This window comes from Benincasa hispida, chromosome 2, assembly GCF_027475165.1.
Source record: "Benincasa hispida cultivar pf3 chromosome 2, pf3_genome.v1.1, whole genome shotgun sequence".
Classification (NCBI taxonomy): Eukaryota; Viridiplantae; Streptophyta; class Magnoliopsida; order Cucurbitales; family Cucurbitaceae; genus Benincasa; species Benincasa hispida.
The window spans coordinates 55,035,323-55,057,119 of record NC_143479.1 but is presented as its reverse complement, the minus strand read 5'-3'; the positions used below and the strand labels follow the sequence as shown (position 1 = coordinate 55,057,119).

General features: G+C 35.8%; 1 protein-coding gene across 2 annotated transcripts; it reads right to left on the bottom strand.

Moving 5' to 3' along the window:
* Positions 1–1,177: 1,177 nt before the first annotated feature.
* GCT (RNA polymerase II transcription mediator) lies at positions 1,178–20,135 on the bottom strand. Of its 2 annotated transcripts, XM_039024766.2 has the most exons (24): positions 19,825–20,135; positions 19,225–19,350; positions 18,289–18,362; positions 18,045–18,184; positions 17,865–17,951; positions 17,558–17,645; positions 17,397–17,477; positions 16,300–16,377; positions 16,105–16,184; positions 15,143–15,221; positions 14,715–15,038; positions 13,585–13,644; positions 11,766–12,003; positions 9,651–9,699; positions 9,439–9,575; positions 7,585–8,889; positions 6,960–7,227; positions 6,741–6,888; positions 5,919–6,006; positions 5,692–5,770; positions 4,625–4,920; positions 3,429–4,521; positions 2,705–3,076; positions 1,178–2,087 (listed from the first exon to the last, which is right to left on the bottom strand). In XM_039024766.2, the coding sequence occupies exons 2-24, from the start codon at positions 19,246–19,248 to the stop codon at positions 1,480–1,482; spliced, it is 5,796 nt and encodes a 1,931-aa protein (XP_038880694.2). In that variant the 5' UTR covers positions 19,249–19,350; positions 19,825–20,135; the 3' UTR covers positions 1,178–1,479. The 2 variants fall into 2 exon arrangements, with proteins under 2 accessions (XP_038880694.2, XP_090167357.1); XM_090311231.1 differs by having other exon boundaries at positions 9,439–9,699.
* Positions 20,136–21,797: the final 1,662 nt, after the last annotated feature.

The following is a 21,797-nucleotide window of genomic DNA, read 5'->3' as shown; positions in this document are numbered from 1 at the left end:
CCTACCTTGCATGTGCTCATATGCTAAGAAACTACCATTAATATTTTAATAAAAGCATATGCTATGATAAAAGGATTTTTCAAAAACATCTGGGATAGAAAACACTCTTCAAGAAAAAGTTTAAAGATTACTTTAATCCCTATATTTTCAATTGTCCTTCATTTTGATTATTTTTACTTTCAAAACATTCATTTTGGTCATTATACTTTCAATTTTGAATCATTCTGATCACTATACTTTTAAGATGTTAATTTTGATCCTTATGCTTTCAACTTCGATTCACTTTAGTCTTTGAACTTAAAAAAAATAACCATTTTGAAAGTGCAAGATCAAAATGAGTTAAAAGTATAAAGAACGAAATAAACATTTTAAAATTATATGGATCAAAATGAACTAGAAGTTGGGACCAAAGAAAAAACTGAAGAACAAAATAATAGGTGATGGAAATAAATGTGCAATGAATGAACATAAGAATGCTTTTCCAAGAACTTGCATAAAATAGTTCCCAAAAGGCTATTCTATAAAAACAAATTCAAAGTGCATTGTAAAATGTCACTTCATATCATTCATTGTGAATTACACAAATTTAGGACATTCTTTTGGTCCTATTGGTAGAATACATTTTATTATATGCTTGTATTGAATATTTTAGCTTGGTTTGGTAGATTTAAATATAGACGCAGAATATAAGGACAGTAGAACACAACCAATAGAGAATCATTACAACCAAGGATCAAATCACATGGCTGTGTGGCAACCAGGCCAGATAAGAACATCCCACATTTTCATAATTACCCCATGTTTATTTCCTTCTAAAAACTTTGATCACCATCATTTATATACTTGTTTTTTCAATCAAGCTTTTGCTGTCAATATGTCCCACACATCTACAAAGTTGAAATAAAGATAATCTAACATAAATCAACCAGTCAAGATAAGACAAACTATGAGGTTAGAGATTCGAACCTCCTATCACATTGAATTCATACTAACTTAAAAAAAAAAAAAAAAAAAAAAAAAAACCCTAGTCAATGGACAAACTCTAGACAAGGATATTGTCAGAATACCATCTCTAACCTGCAAATTGTCATTTTTTGGTCATGGGACAAAATCTAGACACGGATAAACTGATTATGATAGTCATTGATAACTGCTGGTTGGGAGTAACAAAAGAGGCTGTCATATAACTGGTTCTATCATTTGATTATATTCTGAGAAAATCAAGGGATCTCAATCACACTGATTTTCAAGTTGCAATTCCCTTTTGTTACATATACATCTGTCCTAATTTTTCACATAAATCTGAACTGAGATTTAATTTTCTCTTCCCTAATTCCTACAAACTAAGCATATAATTAAGAATTGCCCACCTATCTAGCATGTACAAGAATTATAATACATATAACTTTACATGGTAAGACGGTCTCAATAGAATAATTAGCAAGAAACAACCTGAGGATTACCTCAGTTGATATCATCCTAATGTTTTGTTTTTTCGGCACGCCTAGAAAGCTCCGTGTCAGCAAAATGAAGAATCCTCCGGAGTCTCAAAACCATATCACAGTGAAAAGGCAGAGCAGTTCGTCGGTCCAAGTATGCTGGGCTCACAGTCATCCATGATAAGGCATGAAGCTCTGCTATGATAGATTCAAGAATCAAATGTGTCTCTACTTCAAAGTCTCTGGATTCCACAGTTGAACTTCTTCCCACTTGCTTGACAATTCCGCGGACATTCTTTTCATGTGTGATATTGTTTCCATAATAATCAATGAGACTAACCGAAAGGACTGATGGCCATTCCTCTTTCATGTTGCTTCGAGAATCCTTTCTCATTGAGGGTACAGCTCTTGAAATAGCAAATCCAGTGGAAAGTGGAACCGCAGAGCCCTTACTGTGGAGGAGATGTGCTAAAGGTGGGGATTCGGCAGTGAGGCATGTGGGAAGCTGAAGAGGGTTAGAGGGAAGGAAACGCAGACTGGGTGATGGGATTAGTATATAAGAAGAAGATGTGGAACCAAGTGATTTTACAGGGGTAAAGCCTTCAAGATACGAGGACAAACCCGTATGTACACTGCTTTGATTTCCACCTGTGAAAGACTTCAGGTAAGTACTGAGAGAAGTTACTGCTGCTAAACCTAAAATGCATTGCACAAATATTTCTCCATGCACCTTAAGAAACCCAAATCCAGGACATTTGAAATGATAGACAGACCATATGACAGCTATTGCAATGTACTTAAACAATCACTCAAAACATTTATTGCTCATGAAATTTCCAGAAGCTAAGTTGGAGGTCTTCTAACACACAAGATGAAAAAGACTACGCATGGTTATTCCCGTAATCCCAAATATTCCTTAAAAATAAATTAATAGAGGATGGGGAATGTTTGGCTCATGATTTTAAGACATCTAGGTTTATGGATTGCAAACCCTAAGCTTGCATAATTGTATGTTGGGATAGTGCAGAAGAATAAGTCCATACAAATTTGTATTCATTTGGCGACTGTCTTTTTTCTTACTTGGGTAATCTGGGCTCTCCTATACCAAGGGCACCCACGCCCAACCCAAGGCCTGGACTATCCCAACATAACCAAGAAGGGGAGAAAAAGGTAATAATCTACAAAACTTGAACAAAAAAGATGCAGCTGTAAAACATCAATTGAAGAATATAAGGCATATGTCAGGTACTGTCAACTTATCTTACCAGGAGATGGTGAATCAGCTTGAAGTAATAGCTGCAGAGAATGCTCCATCGAAACTGCAACAAAACTAATACTATGCACCCACTGAATCAATCCTCTTGAGTTGTCAACCACTGCATGACCACCCATTAGCTGTTTTCGAATAGCAGGTTGTCCAATAACAGCTTTCATAAAGCCTGTAGTTTTTGAATGCGGACTATATAAAGGATTTGGGGAGGAAGAAAGGTTTCTATCGTGAATCAAACTCATCTCCTGTTGTTGCAAGGAACTCCCATTAGTACTTGATGATATCCCATCTGGCATGCAGCGGCGAAGTTGCAAGGGCCATTTTTTCACCTCAGATCCCCATAGTGAGTAAATGGCCTTCTGCCACTCTAATCATAATAAGACGACAAAAAGAGCAACATTAGTTCCAAGCCAAAACAGGTCAGAAATTTAAGATTACCTTCTGAAAATCTTCAACCGGAAATTTTGTAAATTTTAAGTGGATGGGTATGTGAAAATAGTGAGTAGTAAAATCATCAAGAAAAAAGATTTAAGTGGGGATCCTTTCCAGGCAGATCACCTGGGCATGAAATTGTTGACGTAATTGTGCAATAGAACTTCAGGATTTTAAACTAATAAGTGAATAATTGAGAATATACGAAGCCATGGGTAAGTATGTAAAATTCTGTGTATCGACAAATAATGAAAGCTGAAAATAATAATGATATGAGGAATCTGTACCTAGATACTCAAGTTCGTAGAACGTTCCGATTCTTGCAATAACCAAATCTCTGGGCTTGGAAACGCTGGTATCAGGAGAACATGACTGAAGTATCATACAGCCTTGCTGCAGAACTTGGACAAAAATGCACTCCAGACCCTTCGTATCCTGCCTGCTGCTAATACCACCAAATGGAAATATATGACTGTCTAACAATTCTCCTCGCGAATCTGTCCAGATACATACTAGCCAGCGCCAGTCCTCTGTCCATCCATAGGAACAGTGTAGGCTAGGATTCTTCTGTCCAAATCCATCCATCTCAGGTCCATCTAGTTGAGAGCTAGTTCCCATATCCATAACTACTGCTGAATTTGTACTCTGTAAAAAGGCTCCGCTGTTGTCATCAGATAATGGTTTAGAAGACTCTGTTCCTAGAGTAACAGGATTTATTGGTGAAATTCCATGCTCTAGTGAACCAGGTTCTGCGAGAATAAAAAGTGGTTCAAACATGTAGCAAGAATCTTCTTGAAGATAATATTCTCCGATCCGGTTTGGGTCACAACTTAATGATCCAGCCCTTGATTGCCAGGAATTATCCCAGGTTCCAGACCTCAGGGTACCATCAATTTCACCCTCTCGTGGGAGGGAATGCCCAGTTATTCTAGGACCAACACAGTCTTTCCACATCCCTGGAATGGAAGGTGACATTGATGATAGAACTGAATGAGATCTACTGGATATTGATGATGACTGGACCACATCATTTGGTGTCCCCCGTGATATTCGGCGAGCCTTGTTATAAATAGTAAAAGCTGTCTCCTTAAGAATGACAAGTTCATTTACTGATGGACTACTCACTCTGAAAATCACATCAACTGTCACAATCTGCAATACCAATTTAGGTAGAGTAAACCCTTGAAGAACTAAAACGTTTGATGCTGATGACTCATCAACAGCTGCTGAGCAGCTTAACGACTTTGCAACCTGACTACACATTATTGTTCTCCTATCTCTATCTGACTGGAGCATGACAGAACCGACAGCAACAGAAGATTCAACGACAGTTTGCAATACTTCCAGGGGATCAGGAAAAGGGCATATCACATAAAGTACCTAAGGTGGGCAAAAAATTGTAGGTGAGTTAAGTAGAAAGGAAATAATATACACTGAGGGACATGCAATGGGTAAAAAAGTAGAAAATATTCAAAGGTCTTACCATGCAAGAACCATTGCTTCCTTCTTTTGGATTGGCTGACATGGATGGAGAGAGTTTCAAAGCTTTCAAAGCTTTTGAAAGAGATCTAAGATAACTTGTCAAGTCCCATCCATTTGAGAGAGAAAGCAAATAGTCACTAATTGAACCAACTATTGAAGCACTACTGCTATCAATTTTCATTGATTGGGGGCAATCAAGTAGAACTAAACCTGAAGACAACCACTTCCCAGAATCTGTGTCCATTTGATTCCCTAAATTATGCGGGGTATGAGTTCCCAGCTTGCACGTTTCATACACTGGTGACAAACAAGGCCGAAGAAGAAGCTGGTCAATCAACTGTAATTCGCTAAAAAATTTGAAAGCAGTTAATGAGCAATGAGCATATGAAAAGGATTATGTTTAATCAAGGTTCCTTTCTAAAATGAAAACCCAACTTAAGCCAACCTCCTATTTTGAAAAAAAAAATGAAAGAATACAAAGCAAATATGCCATTTCAACCTTCATCATGATAAAGTAGTTACACTTACAAAAACTCCCTCTCATATCTAATAAAACTACAACAAAGCTACAAGTTTCTAATTTTAGTCTCATAAAGCTCTAATACGCTTGAAAAACAACATAAACTTCTAATATATCATATAAGAAAAAAAGGAAGTTTGGAACGATGTGATGGCTGCCCTTAGACATGAGATGGTCTTCCCAAAAGATCCCTACAGTTTTTTAACAAGAAACGAGCAAATCCCATTGAAAAAACGAAAAGAAACTAATGCGTACATTTTTCTTAAACCCCTCTTTTTGTGCAACCCTTATGTGAAAGCAAAGAAATCCTTTGGATGAATCTTGTTTGGACCTATGGAATTTCTCTATCAGAAGGCAACAGCGACAATTTTATCCACATAAGAACAGTATTTATCCATTTCTAAAAGATCAATCACCCGTAGGATAATATTCCTTCTTAAACGGTCGGATGGAAAATACTAAACTAGATCAGAATTACTTTCTAACCGGTAGCCTTCTAAATAACTAATTCTGCATCTTAATTAGTTAAATAACAAATCACTACTAACCTGTTCCTAGTTGTTGGAAAAAATCAGCAGCGGCTGATGCAAGAGGATCAATATCTGGACAAATGACGCAATAATTTATCTGCAACATTTAATAAAATAAAAATCCATGTCACTAAAAGGGTACAAATGATATTATCATTTCAGTATCTATACCATGTAAATAAATATGCGCAAGAAGACAAATAGTGCCTTGTAGATGCCACCTGTTCAGATTTCAATCAACTTACTGGTTTTTGTACAGCATAAGGTTCAAGAGGGGCCTTTTCCCAAAGTTGCAGAGAGTTGGCAGATGTCTTAAGCCAATCATCTTGGTACCTGTTTACATATCATCATTTTTTCTCACTGGATGATATTGATAACAGTAGCTCATCTAAATGAAAATATAAGAGAACCTCCCACAGATGCATAACTGAACAAATGAACCTAAAATCTCTACAAACTCACTTTTTATTTCACATACGCACCAGACTATGATTAAACAGTTTTTAATGGTTAACCATCTAAGAATAGACTTGTTATCCACCAAAATAATAATAAATATTCAAGAATGTCTAATCATGGATCTCAGTCTATGCGAGATATTAGGATTTCCTTGCTTCAGTCTATTGATTTATTTATTTTTATTTTTTTTTGAAATACCATTGATTGTTTTGCTTATTAATAGTTTCTTCCTCAAACATGGACATACAATTTTGCAGTTTGATAACAGATAATTCCATGGCATTTGCATGACAGGGGCCTAAGCAATCTATGATAAAAAGATATTTAACAATTTTAAACGAAAGGCCAAAAAATCTATAGTTCTTTAAGTGAAAAATAAAAAATGCAATGAACGCCATTCACACATAGTACAGAGGAGTAATCTTCTAATAGTGACATCAACTTGAATGTGCAGCCATCATTTAAAAGCTATAGAGTAATATTCTATGCGTGATACTAAATAGCCTATGAAAGTACATAATGTTTAGCAAACAAAACAGATCAGGATATCCTAAATATGAACTTAACCTCTAAGAACAAAGAAGGCGATTAAATAATCAAATCCATACCCAACAAGTATTGCAGGTGATGGGAGAACAATAACTGTTGGCCTCAGCCGGGAAGGCAGTTGCTGGTCGGATCCTGAACTGCAGATTTCTTGGTGTGATCTCCTTTGGGAAGTTTCATCCATTTTGGAATTATCCATCGTGGTACCACCTACAGTATCAGAAAATTGCATGATCCACTGAACTAAACATTTCATTTTGTATAAATTATAACATCCATACCTTTGAGACTAGATGATCCACTAGCAGAAGAATGTGAGGGGCTTATGGGCTCTCCAATATTTTGCATAACAGTACATGAAGAATCTTTAGATTCATTTACAGTAGACTCGGCAGATAATCCATCGCCCATGCTTCCTGAATCACCTAATTGACCACGACCTTTGCACCAATCAATTACAGATAATGGCCCATCCAAAGTGCCAAATGCAGATTTCAAGGCTGTTTTCATGTCAGACTGCAGCAAACTCATTACCGACGGAGCATAAACCTGGAAGATAATTCAGCAATAACGCAGCAGAACATCTTTAAAGCTACATCTCATCAATAAGCCAGCATGGCAAGGAAAAACAAAGAACACCACACACAGACGCGATTATATAACAGTAACAGTAAAGTAATAATACCGGACATGACTAAAAAGAAAAGAAAAGGGAAAAAAAAAAACTTAGGAAACATACAGAAGTTATTTTTGTTGAATGCAGATATGATGATAACAAGATAGTAAGCATGAACAATACCTTTAACAAATTATAACAATAAAGTCGAGGTCTATAATATAAATATAAGATAGGAAATTGTGTGCATGCAATAGCAACTAAGAGGAATAAGAGGAAAATACACTTACATCAGCAGAGAGAGGATCCACTAACTCCACACCTGCAATGTCCAATGCATGGCAAGAGGCTAAGGTTCCTCCACAGCCTGCATGAACCATTGATGGCCCACATGGAAATCCCCTCCTCCATTGTTCCTGCAATGCTAGCCAGCCATATGGGCCATCACCACAATCTGCATCCAAGGCGAGGTCAACAAAAGAAGTAGCCTGCTGGACAAGTAAGGGGAAGGCATCAAGGAGCTCCTGAAGTGGTTGTCTTTGCCCATAAGAGAGCACTCCATCCTCATGGAAAGAATTGTGGGGTAAGGATGACCCAAGCTCCATACTAGGTGAGTTTGAGGGCTTTGGAACCTTGGGAACTCCAACAGACCGCCAAACACCAACAGGTGCATTAAGGTGTCCATCAAGTATCCCCCCATCAACATCTCCGGCTATTCTAATTGGAATATTATCTTTCTTCTTCACCTCATTTGCCATATAATCTGTAATAGTACTTGGATCACTAGATAGCTGATTTGTACCAGAAACTGTGGAACTACCAGAAGACTGCAGGGTATGCCGTACTCTGCACATAGAAGCTTGGAACATTAAGCATTCAACTTCCATTGCAAGAACGTGCTTCTGTGACATAAATAAACAATCGGCTTTGACACTGTCCTCGGTCGTTTTCCTTTGTGCAGATTTGACAGCATTGTGATTTGAGAGAGATGATGTCAGCCCATCAGATGTAGAGATGCTGTTCTTACAGGCAGCTGATTTTCTTACATGTTTCTCTTTCACATTGTCGACATGTGTATAATAGTTTTTTGCCTGTAGAACATTAGATGGTTTTGTATTTGAGGAGATACCACTCTTCTCATCCGACCTATCAAAATGGGGTGAAGACGGTGGTGTTGCACCATATATGTAACTGTTTGTGCTTAAGTTTGAACTCTCTAGCTCCCGAGATTTTGGAACATATGGACTTCGGAAGATTGATGAAGAAAACTCACTTGTAGGAGTTTCAACTGCTCCATATTCTGGAGCAAGTGTCATCAGAGCTTCAGCTTTAGTAATTTGATCAAACTCCCCAGAAGACACTGAAGTTTGGTTGGCTGTTACTGAGGACAATGCATTGTTTGTGACTTCATGATCTTTGCTTAAAGCCTCCTCTGTCGTCATTGGAACAGTTGGGTTGAAGTTATCGAAGGATGGAAACCCCACGGGCAAAAGCATCTGATCAGAAACATCCATGACCCCAACTGGACTGTTACCTACATCAGTGTAGTCCGGAGCAGAAAACATAAGAGATTGTGACTCTGCAGTTCCTGGAGGCTTCAGAAGATAATATCATGATGAGCTCCAAGATCATACTCATACAATCAGCAAGAATATTAAGAGGGGGAAAGAAACAGATTGCCTTCAGCTTGACTGAGAAAGATTGAGGGAGTGAAAAAATTATAGTGGGTTACAAAATAATAAAATCCATTAGATTTCTTATCAAAAGGTTTTTACTTTTATAATAATAATAATAAGTTATCATCACACATCAGAGCCAAATTATCAAAATTGATGGTAGATTTTAATAATCCAAAATGATTTTTGCAGTTAAGCTCAAATTTCGTTCCAATGAGGATCTTTTCTCCCGGAGGATATGAACGGAAAGGAAATTTTTAAAGGTTAATGAAGTAACTCAAGGGCCATATTAACTTCAATAAACAGATCAGGAAAGAAAATAAAAAACTAACCATCTTATATAGCTTACTTTGAGATTCAAGTTTGTTTTGAGCTATTGTGCATCACAAGAAACTTAACATGCAACAAATAACAACTATCTTATAATCATCCTGCAGCAGAACATTTCACAAGACACGTGGAAAATACCTCCCCAAAAGGCAAAACATCATTCTCAAAGAAGTCTCCAAATCCCCCAAAATGCAAAAGGAGATCTTCAATGTCGTCCCCACCCCGGTCATCGTCATCCCAGTCCCAAGGAGATCCAATCAGCTCACTACTAACTCCTGTAATAGTGCAATTGTTGAGCTCGGTGGAAGTAAAATCAGATTTGAAAGCATCTTGAATTTGAGCACCCGTACCCATTTGATCTAACGCATCTGGCATCCCTGAACGAGGCCGCTTAATACCCTGACAAATAAACAGTTTGATCGTCCAATAGAAGATATTAGTAGATTTTACAAAAATCTAGAGGCAGCATGAGCAATATTCTTTTTTTAATAGAAAAAAATGATTTTCAATGATGATATGTAATATTACAAACAAAAGGGGAACCTTGTAAAAAAATCCTATCAAAAGAGTGATGAAAAAAGCTCTCCAGTTAGTCAAGATATCATTAAGACTATAATTTGTTACAGCAAATAACATCAAGAGAGCCGATGGGAAGATAGCGCCTAAGAATCTATTGAAGGTCCATTTCGTATTGGTTAAAGTGCAATTGTTCTGCCAATCTAAGCATAGCTTAGTGGATGAAGGCCCCAATTACCAAAAAAAAGGTTGATGGTTTGATTCTCGACCAACAGTTGTTCAACTAAAAATCAAAGAATAAAATAAAATGAAAAAGATACAATTGTTCCTAGGCTATAGCTCCTCTAGCTCCCCATCCCCCACCAAATGAAGAAAAGAAAGACTAAAGAATAAAGAATTAATACCACGCTAGAATCCAACAGAAAGATGGTTTCCACCTCAAAAACAAGAACCATAGAGTTTCCTCCACAAGAGAAAACATAAATACCCATTGGGTAATGATTTTGCTATTGGTTTTCTACTTTTAGAAGGCAGGCCAGTATAGTAACAATTTCTTTGTAATCATGTTTTAAAATGTATTCAAATTATGCAATTATTTTTAAGAAAATGTTCTCTTTTTTAAAATTTTGCCAGTGTGGAAAAGAATTTTTTAAAAGTGAGGAATTTGGATAAAGAGAGTCAAGAAACAAGCTCCATTTTTAAAAGAAATATCGTGACCAATCAATGTCAACGGAAATGTCGAAGTCTCAATTTTACGGAAATGTCCATGAAAGTATCGACAAAATGTCTGTCCATGAAAATTACTAGGAAGATTATAAATATAGGAAGATTTCAAAAATAAAAAATAAAAATGTATATTTAGATTAATAAATAAACATTTTACACTTTGTAAACAAGTTTTTTTTAAAAAACGAAAACAAACTTTTCATTGATATAATGAAAAGAGACTAATACTCTAGATTCAAAGTTCCAAATTCAAGAATACAAAATAATAATAAGCATAGTAATCTGAAGGACTAAAGATCAGCAAGTGCTCCTGGACATCTCAACTAGGTTGACACTCTCATAGTACTCTCATCTTATCTATTTACAGCATGAAGCAAAAGATAAAGACACAATTAGCTAATTACAATGAAGAAATAAATAAAAACCCTCCAGTTAAGATGTCTTGAAAAGAATAATCAACTAAAAGCTTTGACTGAGAGCACCAATAAGAAGCTAACAAATGGGCCAATCCAAACCGATTAGACCAATCAATGACCTGTTGGGGAAGACTCAATGATTTTGCTCAAACTAAATTCCTGAAATCAAGGTTTTAGCCATAGTTTGACCAAATAATTTGTGCCTTAGGAAATAGAATTGGGCCAGTCAGAATGTGGGAGATGTTGTTGCTTATGCTCTATTCGAAAAATCTAACGAAAATTGAACTAGAAGAGCTTTCTCCAGCATTTGCTTGAATAAGAGCAATCAAAGAAAACATTCTGCAGATCTTCACCACTTTCTAAACATAAAGGTAAAAAATTAAGATGTCAATTATTTATATTATATTTACATTATTTTGTTGCTTATTTTTATGTTTTATGAATTTTTTTAATGATAAACTGGAAATGTTGATTCTCCCCTTATGTCAATGTTGATGTTGAATCCAAGGATATGTGAAAATATCAACATGTTAGACAAAAATTTAATGCCATTTTTGTAACCAAATAGGGCACAAGTTACCGATTACTGTTCAGGTGAATAATAATTCTTGGAACTTCTTTTTAGTCTAAGAAGTACAAATCAAAATGAAATCATAAACCAGCATGGCATATAGTGACAATCTAACATCATCCCCAAATTTAGGTGTTCCCATGCCAAAACATTAAGTCGAACTTGCAGGGTCCTTAATCATATACAACTACTTACAGAAAATAAAATCTAATTCTAAGAACATTAATCGAGCTTACCAATTTTTGACTGTTTGCTGACTGGTCATTTGAAGACAATCCAGACTGCCTACAAGATAAGGAATCAGCATCTGCTTCAAGTTCGCTGGCTCCAGTCTTGCAATCACTATCACTAGAACTACTGCTTATGCTACCAATGCTGCTACTGTTACTATTGCTGCTACTATCGTAACCATGCTGTGAACGTATTTTATCAGTCTCAGTCCACAACCCTTCCATATAATCTACATTTCCATTGCTACAGAAACCACAACAACCATAAGTAGAAACTGGTTAATAAAATTTAAATATTTATTCCAATCACTACTACTATAGACAATCTTTTATGAATGCCACTAATATAGAGATATGAAACCTCTTCAAAAACATACACGAAAGTTACCAACTTAAAACCTTAGCAAGAAAGAAAACATATAAATGAAAATATACCTTTGAATAAAAAAACTCATATAGATTTGTGTTAGTGATATATAATTAAATCTGCCTTCACCCATCAGCTTAAGTTTTGAAGTCAATTGGTGATTTAAGATGGTATCAGAATAGATGGTCCAAAAGGTCATGTGTTCAAACTCTTGCAATATTGTTCCTCTCCAATTAATATTTCTTTCAACTTGTTGGATCTTCTTTGTATTTCAAGCCCACAAGGGAGAGTGTTAGATGATATATAATTAAACCCACTTTCACCCATCAGCTTAAGCTTTTGGGTCAATCGGTGATTTAAGAATTTGACATGTGGCTAATTTTTTTTCTTAATAGATATATTTCTTATAAAGAAAGGATAACGAAAAACACGCATTAAGAAGAAGAAATGCAACCTTGCCATGTCACTACATTATTGTTGTTCTTTTTTTCTTTTTCAAATAAATTCGTATAAACTGCCCATTTTGCAAAAAATGATGCTGAAACACAGAAGCAAAGCTTTATTGCTAGCATGTATTATGACAGATTTTGGAAGGAGATTTTTTCATCTTTCAAATGGTCCACAGCTCTCCCATGTAATCTACAAGTCTCCTTCACCATACCCTAACCGACCACCCTTTCTCAGATAAGGAAAAAATTTCTATGGGTTCACCCAGCTTGGGTTTTCTTTAAACCACTTGCATCAATCAAAACCAAAGGGTTATCAATGATAAGGAAAGATCTTTTGATAATCTTTTTATTATGTTGTCTATTTAGCTATATCTTGGTATAAATACTCTATTTCTTTCCATTTATATAGCTGCTCTACTCTTTTCTCCAAATAGAGAAGTTTATTTTAACTTCTCCTTCAGATTTCCTCCCTAATGTTGCAAAACTTCATATATCTATGAAATTTTTTTCTTATTCAAAAAAAAAAAAAAAAAAAAAAAAAAAAAAAAAAAAAAAAAAAAAAAACAACAACAACAACAACAACAAACAAACAAATAAACAAAAACAAGAAATCACTATATGATAGCTGTCATCGTTGATTCTTGGAAATAAAACAATTTATAACATAGTGACGTGATTGGAGGGTATTTTTGAAACCTCTTTTTGCCGTAGACTTGGGATGTCTTGTTTGTTGTTTCCCTTTGTCTTCTGCACTGTTCTTTTTCTAAAAACAAATAATGGTTTCCTATCTATAACCACTATATATATATACACACACACGCACTTTTCCAAGTCGATATCAATTCTACTTTTGAATGAACTTTCGAAAAGTAGACAACGCAAAATATTATGTTAGGATCCAGCTCAACATGCACACAATAACATCCAAGCAATATGCACATGATAAAATAGTATTTCTTAATCTAATAACATATAACTTCAGTCAGATGCTATGCGATGAAATCCTTACCAATGCACGTAGAAAGATGAACCAGGTAATGAGGGTCCTATCCAGTTTTGCAGCCAAAATCTGAAAAGTTCAACATCAAAGTTAGTAGAAAAAACAAACGCCACCAAATAGCAGAAACATACGCCCAACCAAGCTTCATAGCAGAGCAGTGCAACAAGGCAAAAGGTTTTTGTGTGATTAGACCAGAAACATACGCCCAACCAAGCTTCATTTCTTTAAAACAAGAAACCGAGCTTTCATTGAGTAATAAGATGAAAGGATCTACCAAAATCCAAAAAAACCCACCCAATTACAAAAAAAGGTCCCAATCCAAAAAGATAACACTAAGTTGACAATTACAAAACACTCAATTAATGGAAGCCCATAAAGAAGAACTAAATCTAATAAAATCCCAAATATCCTCCTCCGACCTCTCCATCCCACGAAAAATTCTACCAGCAAGCCAAATGCCCCACATCATAGTGAAAAATCAAGACTGCCAAAGAACCCTCCCTTTGTTGTGAAAGGGAGGATTCAAGAGCACCTCCTTAAACATCAAACACCGCCCTCTATTATGAGCTGATACAACCCCAAAAGTCTTAAAGAATCAATCCCCACAAAGAGCTCACAGTCGTCGTCTTTCTGTCTCCGGCCAAGAACACACCATTGAGGTTGTAACATCATGGAGGAAAGTGATAATATATTGAGGTTGTAACATGATGGGGGGAACACCAATAATATGTCAGAAAAGAGGTTGGTTCATTTATTTCATTATCAGTGATAATATATGTGTCCTCTAAGGAGGAGGAAGAAGGAAGAGGAAGAGGAAGGAGAAAAAGAAAAAGAAAAGAAGGGGAGAAAATGCCACCCAACAACAACTACAACAAAAACATTGTCGAGAAGCTTTTCTACAATACTTCAAATTCTTTTTCATCCCTTTTGTACTTTAAAATCCACAGGGAAGCCCGTAAACTTTAACCAAAGTAATTTACCTTTGTCTTTCAACAAGTGGCCACTAAGGAAAATCCAGTTATTACTTCCATTTAAAAAATTGCACAAAATCCGTATAAATGTAACCAAAGGGTTCTCCTTCTATCTTTTAAATTGGAAGCACTTCAAAGAAGACAAACAGTGCAAGCTTTGGTAACTACCTTTTCAAAGAAGACCTGGCAAATGACGTTTGCAATAACAAAACAAGCACTGCTTCGGATGGATAGATAAAAGTCTTTTTATGAGAAGATAAATGGTTTGACGATCCTTTCAGATCACATCGTCCAGTAAGAGATTCTGTAACTTGAGGCGTTGATATGTTTTTTGTGTAATTTGAATTGGATTGCAGAGGCTTCTCACTCACTGATTTAGGGCACCCTAGGGTAACTTCAACATAGCAATTTTGCCCTTTTGACTGGCAGCCACCTTGAGAGACATGATGGGGTAAACCTACAAATCCATATGAAGTCCTAGACTTGCCAGAACTGTTCACACAAATCAAAAAAGAAAATAAAAACAACGGCTAACATTATAGAAAATACAGAGAGAATTCTGCCAAGTGAAAAGCATACAGCATATAATGTAATACCTGGAATATATCCGTTTCACAACATCACTGGCACAACATCCAGTAAACCTACCTCGAATTCCATGAGGCGAAACAATCACTGAAAATAAAAGAACATTAAAAAAAAAAAAAAAATCTGTGAATGAAGAATGAAAAATAAATATCATCCTAACATATGCACTTCAAGCTAGCAAAACTGAAGTCAAAAGGACAAAAAGTTCAGGCATTAAACAATTGAGGATATTTTAATTACAAATAATGGTAGAATTAAATAGTCACGACTCACAATTCCTCCTGATTTACAAAGGAAAGAAAGTAAAGACCCATTACGAGAGTACCTCGAATATGTATGACATTTACAATACTTTGACATGCTTTGGATTCCTTCAAAAGAAGGCAGAGAAGAAAAACTTTAAGCTATGTCAAAAACATCTCTTTTGTCCTATTGTGTTCAAGCCAAAGCACTCAAAAAAAATCTTTTTTAACCAAAAGAAAAAAAAACTTTTTAGTGATAAAATGAAAAGAGACTAATGTTCAAGATATATAAACTCTAATGGGAGAGATCAAAAACTGAAAATTAAACAAATATCATGGAGAGAAACCAACAAAAGGCTAGGACAGAGAACACCAAGAGGACACCTTTAAATTAGTGGAATCAAACCAATCTAGCCAACGAAAAAGTTCGCTTACAAATAATCTTTCAAGCCTTTCCAGACAAACTCCGAATAAACTCCTGAAGAAGCTAAAAACCACTTGCTTGAATGGTTTTTTCTAATTCGAGTTTTAACAAGCTCTCTCTAAGAATTCACAAATGCATTCATTATTCTATTATCTAACACAAGAACCTAAAGCCTGTATTTATAGAGAAATTATCGACTAAGAAACTTCTTTAAGATGAAACTAACTAAGAAATATTTAGTGACAAAATTATCAACCACAAGGAAATTACAACACTGTCCTACAGTTTGAATTTCCCAGCTAACCTGGAAGTCCAAGACAGGAATTGTGAGCAGAATGCTTCAATACTCTTTCAATCTCTGCATTTGATAGTGCTCGAATATGTCTAGGAAAAATAAAAAGATCAGTTAATTATCAACTTAACCTGCATGGTCAGCATCTTAAAACAGGGGGGGGGGGGGGGGGGGGGGGGGGGGGGGGGGGGGGGAAGGGGAATTTACTTTGCAGATAAAATGACATGCACAAAGATTGCCTCCTCAGTAGCAGCAAATATGAACTCCATCGTAGGTTGCCCTCTCCTGACCATTGGTATCCATCAGTGAAAAAAAAAGATCGAACAAGGATCTTTTTAGAAAAAGAAAAACTTGGAAACCAAGGTAAGAACAAAAGTAGAAAGTTGATGAAAAGGATTAAAAGAAAAGTATACAATAAAACATACTCCAACTACAATGATCCCGCATTTAACCTTCAACTTCCAAAAAAATAAACACTTGGAGAAATTTGACAAAATTATACCCTCAAACCACCATTTGGGTCATTTCAGTTGAAAAGGTGCATACTAATTCCCCAGGGCCCAGCTTTATATGGCTTCAACGTGTTGTTTTGGTTTTTTTTTTTTTTTTTTTTTTTTTTCAGTGTTTTACATTAATCTTGTTAAAAATTTGAAGAATAGAAGTGTGTTTTTACTTCTCTTTTTAGAAGTCAGACACACGGTGTAGGTGACATATAACTCCCTCAACCCTTTACCAGATCTAACATCCCATCTTTGGCAGAAGCCATTCAGGAAGCAAAACAAACCCTAGACAACTCACTATTGGATTTACACAAATCACTTTTAAGGTTCTTTCCTAATTAGACTACCCAAACTCCACTACATCAGTATGTCAAAAAGATTCATAACTATACCTTAATCCCTAACAGACCAATCAAATTAAGGAAGAAATCTATCTCACTACCCACTAAAATTTTGCTTGAACTTGATTCTACCGCCAATTGAGCGACTCTATAAAATTTTGCATCTCAGTAAAACTTGCTCCCATGTACTGTTTTTCTTTAATCAGAAAACCTACTTTCATTGAGATAAAACTAAATAAAACAAAGGCATAAAGAAAAAACAGCAAGCCAAAGACAAAAACAGGGAACACCCAGACTCAAGACTTAACTATACAGCTTGCTGCACTGACAATGTACATGTCAGACCTATATGGTTGCACCAAAGTTGGCATCACATAGAAACATAATCAACTATTTTTTGCTAAGTCCACAGCAGCAATATAAAAGAAAGATTACAAGAAGCTGACAAGAATTAAAGAGAAACCTGAATAATTCTTCACTTTGCATGTAGTGATATTTTGTGAAAACATCTCCGAACCTCATGTATGAAAGTCCAGTTAGGGCTCTGCCAATCTCAGGTAAGTTAGCTTTGAGTATGAATAAACAAATAACACGGCGTATAATCAGCGTGCCAAAATAAATAACCTTTCGATACAATTTCGTAATGCCTGAGAAAGGGCAGCTGCAACCTCCTCTGAATCCCCAGGAGAGATCCACAGTCCAGATGCAATAACTATGGTGAAGAAAGACATTGCCACAGAGCATAAATGATGAGTGGAACACAGGCCATTTTAACCATGGAGAATGAGTTCAAGAGTAGTCAAGTTTGTACATAAAGTGAAACAAGAATAAATTAATTTGAGTGAACTATAGCCAAGTTCATGCATTGAATACATAAAAAAGTTGTATAACTCATTAAACCATCGACAATGCCTTCATGAGTAGCACATACCCCTTAACTTGGAAACAGCTGCTTGAGCAGTTTCAACAACAGAGGAATGGCGCCCAGGTAGAAAAAGCCATAGTTTAATTTTCTCATCTGGGTGTGCCAAATTACCAAACGTTAGACAAGAAAAATAGATTAGGCAGATAAATAAAAAATACATATTGCATCCACATTTCCATTTCTCACCGGGATTATGCAAACCCTGAGATGGGTCCCAAGGCCCTACAAATGAGTTGGTCCAAGTGCTTAGAAATCCTTCCTTCTGTAATTGCACATGTGATGAAAGCACCAAGAATGTGGCAGCATCATTGTGCTCAACCTTCGCACTTTCAACACCAAAAGCCTAATTTTAGCATAGTTAACAAAGTGGAAGACCACCCAAAAAAACTCCTAAATGTTAATCTAAGGAACGGGTTCAGTAAGTTTTAACCTTTTATCTGGTAAAGTAACCAAATCAGATTCATTAGGCAGAAACTGGAACCATGATATTTGATGTAGACCCCCCTATGACAAAATCAAAGTAGAGAGCATTAACAGTAAATATACAAATGCAATAAACTCAAAAATAAAATGTATCGAAGGATTAGCCTAAGAATAGTGAAGCAAACTTTCTAGAAATGGAAAGTTGTACCTGATAAATAGATTACATGCATGTGCACAGTCAAAACAAAGCAATTGAGAAGACAATATTCTTTTCATAGACTAAAATTCAGGAATTGGCATTTTTTTTTTTTTTTTTTTTTTTGCCAAAGATGCTGCCTTTTAGGGAGTAAGAATATTTCAGCCAAGTAACCATGATGCAAAACAAAAAACTTTCTTTGCTAAGTTCCAAACGGGGAAAACAAAACAATTAGAAGGAAACAAACAGGAGACACAAGCACCTCTTTGAGGCACTTACGATGACAAAATATTGAGTGTTCATGCTCACCCTGCCTAATCTATTGCCCAGCATCACCTTAAAAGCATTGATATAGATTTCAGTTTCTAATGGACCACATCTGAAGTGCCAGAACGTTCCAATATAGATCTTCTAAAGGATTTCAATAAACTAAATTAGCAAAAACATGTATATGACGTATCTATAGCTTAACCACCAAGTTCATTCAAAAGAAGGCAATCCCGCTCCATCGTACAATTGCAGTTGAGTTTTTCGAGATTGTACAGTTTCCATAACTTATGTCACTGATCATGCTCAGTAATAAGAGGAAAATGTGCAAAGCACCAGTAAGTAACCAAGTTTGAAGTTCCCATTATGAGAACAAACATAAAGAGAAATTCAACGCAGAAAAATGACAGAATTAAAACAAGGGAATACCATGCATATAAATTAGGGATAGATCTAAATCGAATGGGCTAAGGAACATACAATTTTGAAAATATTCGTCCACATCACTTCAGGAATCTAAAAGTTCAACTCCCACGACGATACCAGTTTCCAAACAATCAAAGTGCCTGTGCTAGAAAACAACCACCAAAAAGTCCATTCGCAAACCTGCCAAGATCCAGAAGCACCAGCATATGAATGAGCATAATACAGCCCTACGCATATGTGATCAATACCACCATTCACCAATTGTCAGTTGAATGAGTAATTAACTCAAACCCACCTCCACGAAAACAAATTTTCTTCTTCCCCAGATCAAAAACTTATTAAAATCATGTATTCTCAACCAAGTTCGAAAAATAAATGAAACAGGAACAGACCCAAGAAAACTGAATCCAAATCAAACATAAGCAAAGAAAATGCACAACCCTAACTACCCATTAAGCAAAAGAAGTTACCCAAGATTCAGAAACTCGAAAACGACTGAAAACGAATTCAAACTGAAAGTAAGACTCGTATTTCCCCCGGAAAAAATTCAACCCTCGAAAATTCTGCCATTACCCAGAAGGAAAACTCGGGTGCAGGTTTGCAGCATAGAAAAATGATTAACAGAAGGTAATGAAATTGAATTCGAACACATACCCTTCGAGTTATCGGTGGTGTCGGGTTGAAGAAACGAGTTGCGAGCGCACGCACAGCTTATTCTTCTTCTTCAGTAGGAAAGTCCAAAAGCTTCGATTCCCTCGTTTCCTTTGGCAACATCATGCCTTGATAAACATTATAAATTTTGTTGAAATTTTGTGGGGGGAAATGCCATAATCCGCCATTTATTTTGACAAAATTTGGATAGTATTTAGAATACCTAGGATCTTTGATGTACTCATGTTCTTTTTTTTAGTAGAGATGAGAGATTGATTTGATATGTTAAGAAAATGTTCTTTTTTTTTTTTTTTCTATCTCTAGTACGAAAATCATGTTAATATCACTAACATATTGGTTTGATATGTTAATATTAAATCATAGATTAATTATCAGTTTTTTCATATATTTGTTTTGTTTTAAAAGTAAATTGTCAATTATTATCCCTCGACACTTCAATTTATACATTTTCTTTCTAAACTTTATATTCGTCAGATCTAAAATTAAACGTTAAATTGAGTATAGTTTATTAGTAATTAACATGTTGAAAGTTCAAATTTTCTCACTTGCTAGATCGAGAAAACAAAAATAAATTACCCTTTAAACTTAGGAGGGTGTTTGACTCACCAACGTGAGTTGAGTTGGTAATTTTTTACCAACTCTCCCTCCTCCTAATATTTTCAATAACTCCACCCGTCGGCCATCGTCAGTGACTACCACTACCACACTCCAATAACAACCTTCACACGGCCAACTCTGACAATCAACTTTGGACTCTGACAACCGCCTCTGACAACAACTACGGTGATCAACTCTAACGACCATCTTCGCGTCGCTAACTCTGATGACCTACTCCAGGTTTCGATAACCACCTTTGACAACCACCTTTGTACGACCAACTTTGATAACCAACTCCATTTTCCAACAAAACCACCTCTGACAACCAACTACGAGCTTCGACAACTACCTTCAATGACAACTGCGACGAATACCACCTTCGATGATCAACTTCGGTGACAACTACCTCTGACAACCAATACTAATATTTACCTCAAGTGACTAACTTCGACAAAGATCACCTCTAACGAGACTCTTAATGACAACTCTAGTTTTTGTGAATATGTAAATAGACCATTACAGACAAGCTCCATTTTTTGAGCATGTTCAACTCATGCCATCCTACGACCATTAAAGTATATTATAGGCTTATTGGTTTCATGAATAATAGTATTTTGTCAAAATGCAATATTTTTATGTAGAATGGTGGTTACAAAAAAAGATCATGCTATCATTTTGTAACTTTTTTGTTTTTCACTTCCGACTTTCATTTTTTATATTCATATAAGGGTGTTACTAAAAGAAATATTGTACTAGAAAATGTATTTTTTCCCCTTTCTTTTATAATATATTTGTTGTTGTATTGTGTGATTCCATATATATTTTTTTAGATCACATCTCTGCTTCCGTCTAGTCTTGGTGTTTTGATCTAATATGTTGAAGATTTAATAGTTGGCTTTATGATTTTCTAAGGCAGTGGTTTATGCGGTTGTCTCAAATAAAGTCTTAGCATTTGTTTCAGACAATAGTTTATTTTCCTGCATGATATTTTTCTTATCTGGAAATATCTGGCTATAATTTTCTTTTTGATATTTTTCTTTATTGAGGCACGACTTATCTTTTCCAAATGGGAATTTTTTTCCTTTCTTAGATTTGATTATTTAAGGATATTTATGCTGAACATTTTAGGTTTTCGCTTTTGTTGATCAAGCAAGACGTGTTCTGTCCTACGGGCATTGTTGTGCAATGTTATGTTCTTGAATGTCGCTCGCTATTTTGTTGTACAAGTTCTTCATCCACTGATGTGCAACACTTTGAGGTAAATTAGATCTTAGGGTGAGTCTAAGCCATTGCTGCCATATAAGAGATTCTCAGTCTTTGGGGGAGCCTAAAACGAGAAGGAGTTCTCCATCTTAGGG

What these genes read in the sequence shown, in the direction of transcription:
- GCT (XM_090311231.1), bottom strand. Translation starts at nt 19,248, where the DNA reads ATGTGGACGAATATTTTCAAAATT. An exon ending in TTCCTGTCTTGGACTTCCAG is followed by an intron (nt 15,222 to 16,104) that starts GTTAGCTGGGAA and finishes TTTTATTTTCAG; the next exon opens with TGATTGTTTCGCCTCATGGA. An exon ending in TCATCTTTCTACGTGCATTG is followed by an intron (nt 12,004 to 13,584) that starts GTAAGGATTTCA and finishes TGGTTTCTGTAG; the next exon opens with CAATGGAAATGTAGATTATA.